Here is an 18,445-nt window from a genome sequence, read left to right on the forward strand (position 1 = left end):
AATTTTCAGTACAATTAGTGTCACTTTAACAGTACTGAACAATTTTGTTATTGTAGTCATTAATTTTTAGACCACCGTTTATGCATATCGCATTTAGGGAAATTTATAGCCACTCGTTAAATGTTTATAAACTGAACTCCAGTTGGTCTGGTCTGTTACAAGTTCAAGAAAAAAATAACTTATTTTGTGGCTTGAATAAAAATTCTAATACTTCTTATGAAATTACAATTCATGTCCTTTGCTCACTCATGTCTTACTAATATTTATGAGTTATGGAGCCTAACTTGATAGAAAGAGAGATGGTACCCAGTGAAGACCATCAGATGCCCTCTGTATATTATTCTTAAATTCATCTGTTGTTAAATTTAATGAAGTTTTTTGGAGTAAAAAATAAAATAAAAGCTGTCATGCAGACACATTAAAAAGATGGGGGGAGAGGGAGAAAAATCTAGACTTGAGAATACATTAGCAGTGGACCCACATTTAAATGGGAGAGAAGGACAATAAAACTGACTGGTAGTGGGAAATGTTCCATTCAATAGAAGTCCATTTACAGCAGATAAATTCATAGATTCATAGATTGTAGGGCTGGAAGGGACCTCGAGAGATCATCGAGTCCAGACCCCTGCCCTCATGGCAGGACTAAATACTGTCTAGACCATCCCTGATAGACATTTATCTAACCTACTCTTAAATATCTCCAGAGATGGAGATTCTGCAACCTCCCTAGGCAGTTTATTCCAGTGTTTAACCACCCTGACAGTTAGGAACTTTTTCCTAATGTCCAACCTAAATCTCCCTTGCTGCAGTTTAAGCCCATTGCTTCTTGTTCTCCTTCCTCCTTATGACACCCTTTTAGATACCTGAAAACTGTTATCATGTCTCCTCTCAGTCTTCTCTTTTCCAAACTAAACAAACCCAATTCTTTCAGCCTTCCTTCATAGATCATTCTTGTTGCTCTTCTCTGGACCCTCTCCAATTTCTCCACATCTTTCTTGAAATGCGGTGCCCAGAACTGGACACAATACTCCAGTTGAGGCCTAACCAGCACAGAGTAGAGGGGAAGAATGACTTCTTGTGTCTTGCTCACAACATACCTGTTAATGAATCCCAGAATCATGTTTGCTTTTTTTGCAACAGCATCACCCTGTTGACTCATATTTAGCTTGTGGTCCACTATAACCCCTAGATCCCTTTCTGCCGTACTCCTTCCTAGACAGTCTCTTCCCATTCTGTATGTGTGAAATTGATTGTTCCTTCCTAAGTGGAGCACTTTGCATTTGTCTTTATTAAACTTCATCCTGTTTACCTGAAACCGCTTCTCCAATTTGTCCAGATCATTTTGAATTATGACCCTGTCCTCCAAAGCAGTTGCAATCCCTCCCAGTTTGGTATCATCTGCAAACTTAATAAGTGTACTTTCTATGCCAGTATCTAAGTTGTTGATGAAGATATTGAACAGAGCCGGTCCCAAAACAGACCTCTGCGGAACCCCAATTGTTATACCTTTCCAGCAGGATTGGGAACCATTAATAATTACTCTCTGAGTATGGTTATCCAGCCAGTTATGCACCCACCTTATAGTAGTCCCATCTAAGTTGTGTGTGCCTAGTTTATTGATAAGACTATCATGCGAGATGGTATCAAATGCCTTACTAAAGTCTAGGTATACCACATCCACCGCTTCTCCCTTATCCACAAGACTCGTTATCCTATCAAAGAAAGTTATCAGATTAGTTTGACATGATTTGTTCTTTACAAATCCCTGCTGGCTATTCCCTATCACCTTACCACCTTCCAAGTGTTTGCAGATTATATCCTTAATTACTTGCTCCATTATCTTCCCTGGCACAGAAGTTAAACAAACTGGTCTGTGGTTTCCTGGGTTGTTTTTATTTCCCTTTTTATAGATGGGCACTATATTTGCCTTTTTCCAGTCTTCTGGAATGTCTCCTGTCTCCCATGATTTTCCAAAGATAATAGCTAGAGGCTCAGATACCTCCTCTATTAGCTCCTTGAGTATTCTAGGATGCATTTCATCAGGCCCTGGTGACTTGCAGGCATCTAACTTTTCTAAGTGATTTTTAACGTGTTCTTTATCTTCCAAGCCTACCCCCTTCCCATTAGCATTCACTATGTTAGGCATTCCTTCAGACTTCTTGGTGAAGACCGAAACAAAGAGGTTATTGAGCATCTCTGCCATTTCCAAGTTTCCTGTTACTGTTTCTCCCTCCCCACTGAGCAGTGGGCCTACCCTGTCCTTGGTGGTCTTCTTGCTTCTAATGTATTGATAAAAAGTCGTCTTGATTCCTGTAGCTAGTTTGAGCTCATTTTGTGCCTTTGCCTTTCTAATCGTGCCCCTGCATTCCTATGTTTGCCTATATTCATCCTTTGTAATTTGTCCTAGTTTCAATTTTTTATATGACTCTTTTTTATTTTTTAGCTTATGCAAGATCTCGTGGTTAAGCCATGCTGGTCTTTTGCCACATTTTCTATCTTTCCTACCTAGCAGAATAGGTTGCCCTTGGGCCTTCAATAGTGTCCCTTTGAAATACTGCCAACTCTCCTCAGTTGTTTTTCCCCTCAGTCTTGATTCCCATGGGACCTTACCTATCAGCTCTTCTGAGCTCACTAAAATCGGCCTTCCTGAAATCCATTGTCTCTATGTTGCTGTACTCCTTTCTACTCTTCCTTAGAATTGTGAACTCTATGATTTCATGATCACTTTCACCCAAGCTGCCTTCCACTTTCAAATTCTCGAGTTCCTCCCTATTTGTTAAAATCAAATCTAGAACAGCTTCCCCGCAGTAGCTTTTTCAACCTTCTGAAATAAAAAGTTGTCTGCAATGCAGTCCAAGAACTTCTTGGATAGTCTGTGCCCCACTGTGTTATTTTCCCAACATATATCTGGATAGTTGAAATCCCCCATCACCACCAAATCTTGGGCTTTGGATGATTTTGTTAGTTTTTTAAAAAAAGCCTCATCCACCTCTTTCTTCCACCTGGTTAGGTGGTCTGTAGTAGACTCCTAGCATGACATCACCCTTGTTTTTTACCCCTTTTAGCGTAACCCAAAGACTCTCAACACTTCCATCTCATATGTTCATCTCCACCTCAGTCCAAGTGTGTACATTATTAATATGTGAGGCAACACCTCCTCCCTTTTCCCCCTGTCTATCCTTCCTGAGCAAGCTGTGTACCCATCCATACCAACATTCCAGTCATGTGTATTATCCCACCAAGTTTCGGTGGTGCCAACAGTGTCATAGTTGTATTTATTTATTAGCACTTCCAGTTCTTCCTGCTTATTACCCATACTTCTCTCGTTTGTATATAGGCATCTAAGATACTGATTTGATCTGGCCTCCATTTTGCCCTGACCCTCCTTTCTCTCTGCCATTATAGCCACGCTCCCTCCTATTTCCGACCCATCTCCCAGGTCTCCATGTTCTCCACTTACCTGTGGGCTTTGTCACCTTTCCTATTGCAGATTTTTTAGAAAGATGATTAGAAGTAGATGAAAGGCCAATAAAAGACCATGCTTTAAAATTCTTCCACCTATTCTCAGGAAATGGAAACAGAAAGAGGATCTTAAATATATGTTAGCATGTTAAAAGCCATTGTTAAGACAGTTAATTTTAATTACTAGTCCAGAGATCAGCTGATATAAAACATGGAGACCTTTGCTACAGCCATACCAATCATTCAACATGTATAAGGTTGGTATAAGGTCAGTACTCCATGGAAGGAGAGACAAAAGGTCCAAAAAGCAGGCTTCAAAAGGTTCTGTAACTTGTTGCCTCTATTTAAAATACCTTAACTGAGATTTTTCTCCCATATACTAATTAAGAAGTAGCATTAATATCAAAATTGGCCCTATTATAAACTGAGATCACATCTGAAGAAAAGTGGCTAAAATAAAATGTTGATTTTACTACTAATATAGTCAACCTTTGGTTCCTTTTAAATCTATATAGTATCAATTTCAACAAGTAGGCATGTGTACAGACAAGGAAAGATCTATAGAGCCACTTTATGTAACATAGGGTATGTGTACATTGCAGCTGGGAGCATGCTTCCCAGCTCAGGTAGAAAGACGTGCTAGCTCTGCTCCAAGTAATGCACTAAAAATATCAGTGTAATCTGGAGCCAAACCACCCAGATGCCCTGATACCTACTTGGGTGGATAGCCTAAGCCACTGCCTATGCTACCTATTGACAACACTGTAAAAATATTTTTAGTGTGCTATCTTGAGCAGAGCTAACGTACATTTGGCTGCCTGGGCTGGGAGGCACAGTTCCTGGCTGTAGTGTAGATATACCCTAGACTTTTTTTAGTCCTAAATTTTGAAGTTTGTGTATGTGTTGTTGATACCAAGTGAGAAACTGCAGAACTGTATGATAAATTCAATTGCACCTGCACATATGACTGCTTCTAATTTTCCAAATCCACAAACAGCTTCACACAGCCACACATTTTTGATAAATCAGCCGTCTCAAAATCATTTCCTCCCTTTTCCAGAATGTTTCCCAAAGTGCATTAATACTCTATTCTCCATTAGAAAGGGCTTTAAAGAAATTTTTCAATCAGAACTAAATCACAAAAGAATTCTCCAAAGATAATACCATGTGGTGGCCCAGATCCATTGGTGCAGGACCAGAGGGACTGGACAAAGGTGGCTTTAAGCCATGTTTGCATTCTTTAGAACCTGGGAGTAGCTGGAAGCTAATTTGGCCCTTACCATAAGTTAGAGCAGCTTGATGGCTGCTTTAATTTATATGGGCACTACTATCCCCTTGTTAATGGCCCAGTGCCATCAGTCCTGGATTATTAGAACACATGCAGTATTGATCACGCGCTCCACATGTTCTCAATGATGTGGAAAAGTACTGAGGGAGGTTACATAAGGCTGGCTAGGCCACTTGGGGATTCCCTGATGCAAAAAAATCCCCACCTACCTTCTCAGGGCAGTTTTCCATCACATTTGTGCCACCTGAGTAGCACAAAGGGGCTGGAGCAAGGGTTAAGGATCTGGAATGGTGTAGGGGAGACAACTTCTACTAGATGCTGATGTCTCTTAATTTTGGAATCAAAATAACAAATAAAATTAAACCACTTCCTCAAAAAATAAATGAAATCTATTAAGTTGTCCCCTCCAGAAATGTTGTCAATTGGGGGAGCCATGGTGGCTAATGGTTGCTATTAGGAGGAGCCCTAGCTATTTGGGCTTCCCTTTCATTCTGGAAGCATTGCACCTGGGACTGCAGTGGTGAGACAGCTGGAACAGCAGTCTGGGTAATTGCTTTTATTACTATTGTGATTGTTTTTGTTACATTTGTGCCCATAACAAAATTTTAAGGGCTAAAACAGAACAGGTCGCTGCTTGGAATTATAGAAACCCCTGCCTTCGTTGCATCCCTTTTATGAAATTCTGTCTCTTCAGGAATTCGAACAGTCATAGATGTTCATTCTCTGCTGTCATTCTCATGGTCAAATATTATCACATGCTTTTCGTTATGACTGTGTGAATTAAAAATAAAGGTACTAATCATAGCTATTAATCTATGTATTTTGCATTCTGAGATTTGTTTTGAATTTCATATTAGATTATTGTAGTTATTTTGCATATCAATTGGGTTTTCATACACCTTTTACTTTTCACCTCATTATTAGAACCTGACTTCATTCTACACAATACTCTCAAACTATTTTACAAAGAATAAGTGACACACATTACCTTTGGGGGATTAAAGGAGGAAATTGAATTTTCACTGTAATAGTTTCTCAAATATTTTGCTTTCCCAATTCTAATCTCTCTGATTTTAAAATATGAATTATTTTTCCTAAGTATTTTCTTTACTTTGATAATTTAATGTCTGAAGTGATGGGGAAGTGAAAAGTTTAAATATGTACTTCAAATTGCTCTTTTCATGTCACTACAGCAATGTCCCAGTAGGTGGTAAGATACCACAGTGATGGGTACAATATAAGAACCTGAATAGAACAGACAGGTGAACATTTCTTAAAACCTTTGTTCATTAATCATTATCTGAGAAGGCTAAAAGAATAAGGTTAACTTTAGAACTGTTAAATAACTTTAGTGGACTGTGATAAAACAATGGCTAAAATTATTCCAATTGTTCTTTTCCCCATCCATTTGACTGACTTAGGCATCAAGTGCCAAAAAAGAAAGGAAGGAAGGAAAGAAGGAAAGAAAATAATCTATCTGTTAAAAAAATTAATAAACTTAAATTGTTCACCTGTTCTCTAGACATAATCATTTAATAGTTCACTTTTATCTTCATACTTCCCCCCAAACTCTCTCTTCCTAAGTGTTTTTTAAAATAGAAACTGTTTAATTGATAAATATTCTCCTAGATCTAAACCTCTAGAACCTCTGGTTTTTAAAGAATTGATTACATCCACCATGTGGTGCAACACAAAAGGCTACAGTCATTGATTCTGGCTTTTACCCTTTCGAGGTGCTTGTAAAAGTTTTCTTTTCCTTCCCAGAGGATTTAATTGGATACAGTTTGAGGCCTGATGTCACTAATCCATATTCATATGAGTATGCTTGTTTTCATGAGTAGTCTTATTGATTACATTGGGACTCCCCGTGTGAATCAGACTAGATGATCACACTGATCCCTTTTGGCTTTATAATCTACAAATTAAGGAATAAACTTCAAATTATTCATTGTGACCATTTAATCAAATGAACTTTGCCCTTTTTCTTTTTTTAAATTAACTTTGTGCAAATAAATCACAATTTTTATTCATTTGTTTGTTATTGAGAATTGTTCAGCAAATAATTTGTGCACATAATTTGACCCTATAGTTTGGTCATGAATTGGTCACTATTTGTTATTCACTACTTGTGCTGTGTGTTGGTCACTTAAGTCACATTCATATTGTTTCTGTTCCTTGATTTAACCACTTAACCTTTATGAACTTTATGAAAAATAATCTTTGTTTTATGTAGGCAGATTATCAACAAACATTCTTGTTTGACAAATCCATTCTATAAATAATAGAGCTTTTCAAAATGTCTTATCCAAGTGCATTCAAATAAGCAAATAAAATTCCAGATAATTATATGGGATGGTTTTGTGCTGAATTCACCAGAATTTATAAGGCCTATTTGTGTGGGTAAGAATTTGGAAGTTTGGGCCATAAAGGTGAAAACATGTTTCCAGAAAAGGTAGCTTGCCAGACTAAATATCAGTGAATTAAAATCTCTGGAAGTGGCTAATCTACTTTTGTTATTAATGACTCTATCATGAAGCCAACAGAACAGTTTGATGATGGTAGACCTAGTGGAGTCTGTAATGCATTTGTATCTCCTCTAGTTAACCTTATTCTTACATTGTGGCTGACAGAATTATCATTTCAGACCATTTCTATTTTTTTGTGTGTGCACTTAATAATATTAACTAACATTCCTTTGTTACTGTTTGATTATTTTTGAGTAAGGCATGAAGAAGTAAAGCATCATAAATTAATTCCAGTAAAATCACCGTGTCCTTTAACAATATCATCATAATTTTACTCACAGTTCAGGTATTTCCCTACGAATTAATCAAACTCATAAAACAATGACTTTTCTATAAGAATATCAGAGAGCTTTTTGTGTGATGAGGCGCAGGGGGTTGGGGATTATTTTTTTTTACTTACATTCCTTGCAAAGATTAGATTGATGTTAACTATCACGTAATGCAGCTATCTAAATCCATCAGTAAATTCATGTATAAAGCCATGTGTGTAAGTGTGCAGTAAGAGTAGTGCATGCATATAGAAAACTGGCATGTTTTTATTTTTCTCCAAATTAAATCTCATTTGTTATTTTCTGCCTGTATTTTAATTGTTTTAAGCCCCTTTTGTAAGCTTTCTCTTTCCTACAACTGCAAATAATAACCTGACCATGATATTGATGGAAGAGTGTCATTGAGCCTGCATCACAGATGCTTTGAAAAAAAAATTCTTTAGAAATTATTTTTATCTTTTCCATTTATACTTTTGTATATAGAAGAGGACATACATCTTAATATAAGTGACTCTATCATGACTCTATCTATTTTGCCAGTCACAGTATTTTATTAGTTAAAATGCCATTTAAAAGTGACAAAAAATAATCTGTAGGGAGAAAAGAACATGTTAAGCAGAAGTAGTGTGGAAATCCACTATGAAAAGTGTTAGCCATGACAGCAGTGGACATGCACCTCTGCTATGACATTTGGACTCTGACAGGAAGCTGCTTGATGTACTAAGAATAATACTATGGTAATTTCAAATTCAAAGATAATTTCTTTCTAGGAGCATATCTCTAGATAATATGTCAGTGCTCTAAAACTTTTACTAAAGAATATACACCTCTACCCCAATATAACGTGACCCGATATAACGCGGGTTAAAGCTCTGACACGCTGCTCTGAGCAGTGTGTTAAGGGTGCCGGACCGGGTCGGGGCCGAAGGGTTTGATAAGGGGCAGAGGGTCTTGGCGGTGGTCAGGGGCTCCCCCCCTCAGGGTCTCAGGGGCAGGAGCTGTGGAAAGGCACTTTTGGGGACCCCGCAGTCCCAGAGTGGCCCGGGGGATTAGTGGGGGGCCAGGAGCAGCGTCCTTTCCCCAACCTCCCCACACTTACAGGTGGCAGGAAGTGGAGCGCCTGTGGCTGGGAGCTGGCAGAGTGGAGCGGACTGGGGCCGCGCTGCTCTGCTTCCTGCCGCTGCTGGTCAGTGCCTGTCGGGTAGGAATAGGGGTCAGAGCAGTCAGGGGACCTGGGAGTTGGGTAGGGGGTGGGATCCTGGGAGTGATTAGGGACGGGGGTCTCTGGAGGGGGCAATCAGGGAACAAGGAACTGTTGGGGCAAAGCAAGTTTGATATAACGCGGTCTCACCTATAACGCAGTGAGATTTTTTGTCTCCTGAGGACTGCGTTATATCGGGTACAGGTGTAATTTTGTTTTTCTTTTGTGTGCTTCTTTGTTTATTAATTATATTTTATTTAAAAATTTGGTGTGTAGAGTATAATAATAATTCATGTTAACATTTTCAAACCTGGGTATCTAAAGTAAGATTTCTAAACCAGTATTTTTACACCTGAACTGAAGTTCAGGCCAGCTTTTAAAGGTGCTGAGCACCTGTATTTTCCATTGACTTCAGTGGAAGCGCAGATAGATTTGCAAAGATACAGATCTGCAATATTTCTACTAGCCTTTGATCATTTTCTTTTAATACAGAACATCTGTAAGAACAATGTATCAAACAAAGCCAGATTAATGTGGCCTTCATGAAAGGTGCTGTTTTGACATCTCTAAAGCTTGAGTGCCTCTACAGAGAATAGCCACAGCTTGGGCTGTATCAGCACTGCAGGCTTCCCCACACCATTCTGTTAATGTATCTCTAACCTGACCTGGAGGAGAGTGATAGAGAGCTCAATCTACAACAAAATCCTTCACCTTTTTACTGAAACTACCAGTGGGGGTGACAGTTATGTTGGTGGCTTGTTTGTGATGGTCACTAGAGACTTCACTGAAACCATTAATTCGTAAGCTACTAAACCAGCCATCAGATGGTAACAACTTTTGTCGCTACTGACGTGAGCTAGATTCAAACTAGCAACCTAGAGTTGGAAACCCATTATCAGTCCCATTTGCATTCCAGATTCCCTAGCAAGGTCACCCTTAATTATGAGTCAAAATATGCTAAAGGGGCTCATAAAATGAATGAACTCCTTTTATTTTCTTTTTCCTTCCTTTTGTTTTGTTTTGTTTTGTTTTCTTTTCTTTAGTGGCACTAAGCAGATGGCATATTCAAATGTTGCTGGCACATAAAATATCATTTTTTGCCTGCAATATCATTTGTGCCTGCAGGAATATACAGCGTGGTGAGTATTTGCAATTCTAAAAGCTAGCCCATATCTGCTACCCCATTGCTTTTGAAGCACCAGCATTTATGCTTTGTGTTTTACTTTTATATTGCAGTCAGTTTGTTCTAACCATTAGTTTATTCTTTTTTGTCCATTTTTTTTGGTCTTTTCTCTTTGCCATTATGTTTCATTACACCTACCTCCAGTGTTACTTTTCCAATGGATTGCTTTTTTTACCCTAGAGTCTCAGAATTCTATGACTGCCTCCTACTATACCGATCTCCATATACAGCATTCTATCCATACATCTCCCAATTTTCTGTGGACTCTTGGGCTTGCTTTGGGAGCAGCTACAGTGTAAGGTTCAGACACACAAAGAGCCAGAAAGCAAAATGTGCAAAAACATATTGTAACTTGCTATATCTATAGAAACACCACCAGAAGGATCTATGTTAATTAGTCCAATACCATATAATTCTCTCCTCATGCATCCTTGTGTATCTTCTCTCCTCCTCTGAACTCCTCTTTCATCTCCTGCCTCCTTGACTCTATTGATCAACTACAGTGCGTCCCAGATATTTCCAGACTTATCTTACATCTGTTCTCCCTACCAGTTCTCCTAGAAACTCTATCACTATTGTAACAATTTATAATCAAAAAATTCAGAAAGTGCAATTTTGTTTCTGTGTTTTTAAGAAAAATGTCAGGACCTGATTTGTGTTATGTCAACAGCAGCATAGTCATACTTTGCATCTTGCTGAGTTTGCCGTACTGGGCTTTAGAGTAGGGTGTGGGATTTTGAATGTAGGAACAGGAAAAACTACAGCTTTTCATTCCCTCTTGGAAGATAAAGTAACCTTTTGGGAACCCAATGTTGGTTCTGTTTTCATTTCTAGCAGCCAATGAAATGTCAGGTATTTTAATTTTGCTAGTGATTTGCTGTATGTTTGAACTAGCAATATTTATTTATTATCATTCTGAATTCTTATTTGTTGTTTCAAGAGAGAATTGCCAAAGAAGTTATGAAATGTAACATTAATGACAGTGTTAAATACTCTTAGTATCGAGGCTGAAAGTACATAACAATATTTGACTATCATAAAAATGTTTATAAAAAAGAGAAAACCTGGCTCAAGCTAACCCTGGGTAGGAACTCCATTCAGACAGATGGAGTAATGCCGTTACATCATGATTACATTTAGCCCAATAATTCTAAGGACATAAATATTTATCAGTAATCATTCGTAACAGAATTCAGGAGACATCAGCATATTTATTTCTGCTAGATAAGCAAAAGAAAGATATACTACCATAATATTAAGATTAATTTGAGCTCTTTCTCTTCTTTGACAGTCATATCACAACCCTTGAGACATCATATATCTCTCCCAATGAAGTGACAAAAATATTTACCTTCATGACAAATTACAGGAATAGCAAACATACCTACTTTGTGTTAAAAGGACTTTAGCATATTATGTGAATGACATCTCACAGGCTCTCTCTAGTGATTCGGTAAAGTTGAACGTGACACTAAGTTTCATTATGTTTTATCAAAGTACAATTAAAGGGGCAAAAGAAAATTGGAAATTAAGGACAGTTGAAATCAAGATATAAAGAATCTTCTGTCTGTCTTGGAATGATTTGTACTTGGCAACTTTCATCCAAGGAGTTCCATGTGCTCTATATCCCTAAGTTTTTGGGTACTTGGCATGCCTGTGGGTAAACCAAGGTACATAGGTGGGTAAACCAAGGTACATAGGGTGAAATCCTGGCCCCACTGTTGTCAGTGGCAAAATTGTCATTGATATCAAGGACAGCATTTCACCCATAGAGACAAAGGGCAAAATTTGAAATGCGTAAATTATTGTGGAGAGGAAAGGTGGCTTAGTGCTGGGGCTTGAGTTTGACACATTTGAGGATTAGGGCCAATATTTTAAAATATGATGCACAGAACAATTCTTCCTGTTCCTTGTTTAAACGATCAGTTTGCATTTCACTTACTGGGTAAAGACCTCTGGTCCGGGACATTTGAACCGGTGATGTATCTATCAGTGTAAGAACTCTGGGTCATAATTCTTTAGAGGATGTGCACATAAGATCTGGAATTATTTGTCTTGACACAGTTTTGGCCATTAAATCCAGGTTCAACATCTACCACATTCCTAATCAATTGAACTATTAATTTTAGAGGTTTTAAATAAGTGCCTTGGAATTTGTCATTAAATTATTAAAACTATTTTATTTGGTTATTCAGTATCTGTAGCTTGGATGTCATGCAATTTTTCATCCATACCCTTCTTTAGAACTGACTCAGTCTTTGTGAAGAATTCTCATTGTCCCTTAATGCACACCTAGTTTGGATCAGAATTTGTAGTTTGTTCCCCAGTGATGCCCATAAAACACCGAGAAGAAATGTGGTTTTACATCACACCTAAAACCTATGCACAGAGATCCAGATACTGTGGAACATTTGAGTAAGCCAGTCTATTGAGTCAATTTTAGTAATAATTTTTGCTGTTTATTGAAAGGGTTAAATTATGTCTCTTATAAGGCAAATCCATACTGGGAAGGGAAGAAAAGGCCATCAGCATAAGGCCATTATTATAATTTATTATTATTATATTTGTATTATAACCATCTGGTGTAAATAGTTTGCCAACAAATTCTTGCTATATAAAAATGGAATCTATATGTTTTCAATATAGAGACTACAGAGTGTCTGACTGTACTGTCTGGAATTTAAATGAAATTTTACTTGGGGTTATTTTTTGGTTTCAGAATTATAGGAGTGCAAACAAATTTGTGGTTTTAAATCTCTTGTTTATGTTCATATACATCCTCACAAGTTTCAAACTGAGGTCTGATACATGACAATTAATGGCCAGGATATTGACAAGGGCACATAGCTACTTATTTGTTAAAAAACAGCGAAGCTATTAAGGTTTAAAAAGTAGTTACTGTGCATGAACATGATTTTTTTCCCATAAACTATTTCATTCCTATTTATTGTACAGTAAATATGTAGTCTTCTGTGTGGATTATACAGAGTGTTATTTTTAAATATAGAGGCTTCCATTGTTACCCTGGATGGAGGCTTTCTAATCTCATTTGTGAATAAATGGAGGATTTAAAGCTCCCTGAGAACAGATAGAGAAGATGGATCTTAATAGAACTGAAAGGAGCCTTTCTAATCTGTCCACAATCCACAGATTATAATACTGCCATTGAGGTTTTATTTCTGTGTGTTATCAACTATCATTCAATTTTTAAACAAGTATTGTTAATACTAGAAAACATGTTAAATCTCATATTTGTAATTTTTGGTTCCCACCTTATACTCAGTTTAGCTCACATTACATGGAATAGAATGTTAGCATAATACATTAAACTCAAAACATACAAGATTAAATTATGGTTTGAAGTGGGATCCTTATTAAAGATCACTGAAATCAGTAGGGTTACCATAAGGAAAAATCTGACCCATTTTTGTGAGTTAGTTAGACATTTATGCACTGATTTTCAAAAGAGGCTCACTTGAACTCAGTGTTGGGCTCATATTTTAGCCCCACAAATAACTGGGACTATTTTATAGGGGCACAACTGGAGAACCATTTAAAAACTTACTAGAAACAGATAGAAGTGGAGGAGCTTTGTCGCTGCCCTAAACACCAGTAGCGTAATGGGAACGTGATGATGATGATTGTATAGGATTTACACATCTACCTGACTTGTAGGCAGTAAGAAAGGTAGATGTCTGAAATCTAAGAAATGCACTCACAATTAATTGTACTGATCCAAAATGCAAGCGATGCTCTAGTGTGTGATTGTGACCAATATCACTACCATCTGTCCTCTCCTCCTTAGTCTTTTGTCATGTGTTTGTCCACCACAACCTGATGGATACATTTCACTGGGAGAGAACACCATTGTCTTTACCCCGGATGGAGACTGAGAAGGGGATGTAGGTTCCAGAAACTCTTTATCCTTCACCACCTTTCTTAAAGGAAACCAGTGTGAAATTGCCCATGCAGCAATAAGCTTAATCAAAACAACATTAAAATAGATAGAAAATGGAATTATACATAAGAAATAGTTTGCTTAACATATCTAAATTTACACTTCTCACAGCTAAACTAGATAAGGCATTCTCTGCTTAGTTACAGAGAAGAAAAAAAGAAATGAACTGTTTAGGACCCTTGAAATCAATCCCTTTCTCTTTGACCACTGGTTCACCAGTCAACCTTGTACTGCTGTCTAGAGACAGACTCCTCTTCCCTGTGTCCACTCTATATGTGCTTATTAAATCCCTTTCCTAGTTTCCCCCGTTTTCTAAACAGAAAGATACACAATAGGAGTTGGTAAAATGTTTTCATTCCTCACCTTCTAAGTCATGGATTATTGATGAAGAGAAAATCCTTAACAATAATTAATGGCTGCCTTTCAAAGATACCGTGCTCAGCTATTGTTTTTCAAAGTCCACCTTGACTGGCTGTAGCCAGTTTCATTCGGGCTTCTTGGTATATACCCTTACACCCCACCACAAGCAGTTTTTTGTTTTGTTTTATGATGAACTATGAATTATAGACAGAGACCCAGATCCTTTGTAACAATAATATCAGTACCTGCAGTGTTGGCCAACTTTGGCTGCAATTACAAACTAAAAAAAGGTTTCACCATGTCAGTACTTGGATGACCCGGCTACCAATAAATGCTAGAATGTTGTAGGGATGGTTTATTAAGTAGCTGGCACTCTTTAATACCCCAGTTTAATGGTTTGGTCATGTAAACACCAGTGATGAGATCCTCAGCAGCACTCCAACCCCCAGAGGCCGCGATGTGTGTGTGTGTCCGGGAGGGGTGTGTGTGGGGGGGGGAGAATATTACCATCAGCATAGACACTGTGGAGCACAGCCCCTGGGATGACATGGGTGGGGTGTGTGATGGAGGCGGAGCTGGGATGTGAGGGGCATGTCAGGGGAATAGCGATAGTATACAGTGTTGCAGATTCCAGGCTCCACTGCAGCTCCAAGAAGCTGCCTTCATTTAGGCCCCCAGAGCTATCTAAATTACGCCAGGAACCTCACCTCAGAGCTGCCCATGATTAGGAGGTACAAAGCTGGCTTAAAGCCACCTTTGTGTCCCTTTCCCTCACTTGGGCTGAGAGATCTGTGCAGCAGAATCTCACTGAAGATTTATTTTCATATTATTATTAATCTGAAAATAAACTTGCTAAATCAGGAAGGTAGCAGAATGTCTGTAAGGAGACAGAAGAAATCCTTAGGTGGATACATGGTTGTTAGGGGAAGATGCTAGGTACATATGGTTTTCCTGCTGCTCTCCTTTACATTAATAGTTGGAAAAATTACCTCTGCCACATTCTTGATTTCATAATTAAAATGCACTTACCTGTCCAATACGTTTTAAATCTGAAAAGTACATTTGTAGCTTTCATTTATTTTGGAGCAGTTTGCCAACAAAGGAGAAATAAATTGCTGGAAAAGCAAAGACTGTTTTCTGCAGAGTTAAATGAACCATTTAATAATGATATCCACTATCAGACCTACATCATACATTCAGGAATGGAAAAGATCCACTAGACCAGTTTCCAGCTATATTTGAAGGACAATGCTAATGACTCTTTGCACACATATTTTACCTTATTCATTTCTGCTTATTTTATGTTTTCTACTAGGCTGATGATAAAGACACTGGAAATTACAGTGCTATGCAGTACAGACTCATCATACCCCCAATAAAGGATGGCAAAGAAGGTTTTGTGATCGAACCCTATGAAGGGCTTATAAAAACTGCAATGCTGTTCAAAAATATGAGAAGGTCCTATTTCAAGTTTCAGGTCATTGCAACTGACAATTATGGGAAAGGACTGAGCAGCAAATCAGAAGTACTTGTAAGTATATGAATCAGTCAATGTCTTCTTGACATCTATTCCTGATACACTAGAGGAAATTATAACTCTAGATAAAGTTTCTGTTCCAAAGAGCTAGAAGGGATGGGCATGAACTTTGTGAATATTATCTTTTCAAGACACTGAAGTTATTTTTCCCAAACAAAAGCTTTCTGAATCCCTGAAAAAAAATGTATGTACTATAGCAATATGTCCTATTTACACAAAGATAATACAGCATGCTAGATATCCACAGAATATATCCTCATGTACTCAATATCTAGCAGGATTTTAATTGTATTAAATTTAAAATGAAGAAGCCATACGCTGAGGGTTCGTGGAGCATGATTCTATTCGGAGCAAGAGAAATACTGTAGACAGGAAGGAATCGGGGACTTACTGTATGCACTGAGAGCACAATATAGGTACCTCATGGTGTTTTATAAATTTAGATAAATAAATATTATGAGACCTCTGACAATTGGGTGCTCCTGGGAAAACACAGGTGACCACATCTTGGGTGTTCTGGGGAATAAGGGGAATAATAGGCCCTACATAGGAAAGCTGGGTTTTTCTGTTGAATCACCCAAAAATCAGAGGATATGCTAATAGGTAGATTTATTTATTATAAAGTAAGCTGCCCCTCTTTTGGCATGAAGTTAAGACAGAGAAGATGCTGGAAGGAGACCCTAGGAACAGCCAAACTCAGGGAGGAAGTTTTGCCTGAAGTTTATAGTTTGTATGATGTAGTCTTTTATTAAATGATCGCAAGCTATTCTTTCCACAGAACTCCTGCCTCATTTAGTTCACAGGATGGACAATGTTCAGAGAAATGAATCAGGGTTGTGTAGTGAATGAGAATGTTGTTTGCAGGACCCCACCTCAGTTGTTGCAAAAGTTGATGCTGTGTAGAGAGTGAGTAATGGACCGCAGAAAGAGAACTGTTGGTTTCATGATTTAGACAGCTGAATGCTGCCCCAGAGACTTGGATTCTATCTCTGCCTCTCTCACAAAGTCCCTATGTGATGCTAGTTAACTCATTTAAATGAAAAATTTCATAGCTGGCTGCTATGGCTCCTCATTTTCTGGGTGCTCAGCTTAGGGTGCTTGGGGACTGAGTTTACATCTGGAACTAAAGTCAATGGGAGCTATGCTTGGAAAAGATAAAGTACTATAAAATGCTAAGTACTATGGAATAATATGGGTTTCTCAGTTTAAAAAGGGTAAACAAGATAACCTGGGTAATTATAGGCCTGTCGGTTTGACATTGATCCCAGGCAAGATAGTCGAATGGCTGTTAAGGGATTCAGTTTGCAAACAATTAAAGCAGGATCATATAATCAGCATGGGTTTATGGAAACTAGAGCCCGTTAAACTAAGTTGATATCTTTTTTAAAAAAAGTAGATTACAATTTGGTTGACAAAGGTAATAGTGATGATATAATATACTTACCACTTCTACAAGTCATTTGACTTGGTACAACATTTTGATTAAATAACTAGAATGATATAAAATCAACATAGCATGCATTAAAAGGATTAAAAGATGGCTAGCGGATAGGTCTCAACATGTAATTGTAAATGGGGCATCATCATTGAGCAGGTGTGTTTCTAGTGGAGTCCTGCAGGGATTGGTTCTTGGCCCTACACTATTTAACATTTTAATCAAACATCAGGAAGAAAACATAAAATCATCACTAATAAAGTTTGCAGATGACACACAAACTGGGGGAATGATAAAAAAATGAAGACAGGTCACTGGCATAGAGTGATCTGGATAACTTGGTAAGCTGAAAAGCACACACTGTGCATTTTAATGACTAAAAGTGAATGTGAGCCCAATGGGTGCCTGTGTACTGGGAAGCAGTGACAGAAAAAGCTTTGAGGATTATGGTGGACAAACACGAGCTCCCAGTGTGACACTGTGGTCAAAAGGGTTAATGCTATCCTTAGATGCATAAACAGGGGGATCTCGAGTAGTAATGGAGAAGTTATTTTGCCTCTTTGGCATTGGTGCGACCGCTGCTGTAATATTGTGTCCACAATTCAAGGATTTGATAAACTGGAGAGGATTCAGAGAAGAGCCACAAGAATGAATAAAGGATTAGAAAACATGGCTTATAGACTCTAAGAGCTCAGTCTATTTAGTTTAACAAAGAGAAGGTTAAGGAGTGATTTGATTAGTCTATAAGTACCAACATGAGGAACAAAATATTTGATAAAGGGCTTTTCCATCTTGTCAAGAAAAGTATAAACTTATCCAAAGGCTAGAAGTTGAAGTTAGACAAATTCAAACAGGAAATAAGGTGCGAAATTTTAACAGTGAGAGTAATAATCCATTGAAACAATTTATTAAAGGGTGTGATAGTTTCTCTTTCACTGGCTATTTTAAAATCAAGATGGAAGGTTTTTCAAAAGATATTCTCTAAAAATTATTTTGTGGAATTTCCATGGATGATGGTGTACAGAAAGTGAAACTAGATGATCACAATGGTCCCTTCTGACATTGGAATCTGTGAATCAAGTTGGACACCCAAAATTAGTGGATAATTGAGTGTTTTGGCTTTAATCACTTGGTGTCTCAGATCACCATCTGTAAAATGGGAATATTTCCCTACCTTGCAGGATTGTTGTGAATATAATTCATTGTTTGTGAACCACTAACTGTGGA

At 37.9% G+C, this 18,445-nt stretch overlaps 1 protein-coding gene across 16 annotated transcripts in view; it reads left to right on the plus strand.

Annotated features, from left to right (window-relative positions):
* The window catches only part of PCDH15 (protocadherin related 15), a 771,473-nt gene that overhangs the window by 683,429 nt on the left and 69,599 nt on the right, over nt 1-18,445 (plus strand). For all 16 annotated transcript variants that reach the window (XM_045024749.1, XM_045024750.1, XM_045024752.1 and 13 more), the window contains one exon: nt 15,562-15,777. In XM_045024749.1, coding sequence (XP_044880684.1) covers nt 15,562-15,777 — 216 coding nt within the window. The remainder of the gene's footprint in view (nt 1-15,561; nt 15,778-18,445) is intronic.

Source organism: Mauremys mutica, chromosome 7 (genome assembly GCF_020497125.1).
Source record: "Mauremys mutica isolate MM-2020 ecotype Southern chromosome 7, ASM2049712v1, whole genome shotgun sequence".
NCBI classification, from domain to species: Eukaryota; Metazoa; Chordata; order Testudines; family Geoemydidae; genus Mauremys; species Mauremys mutica.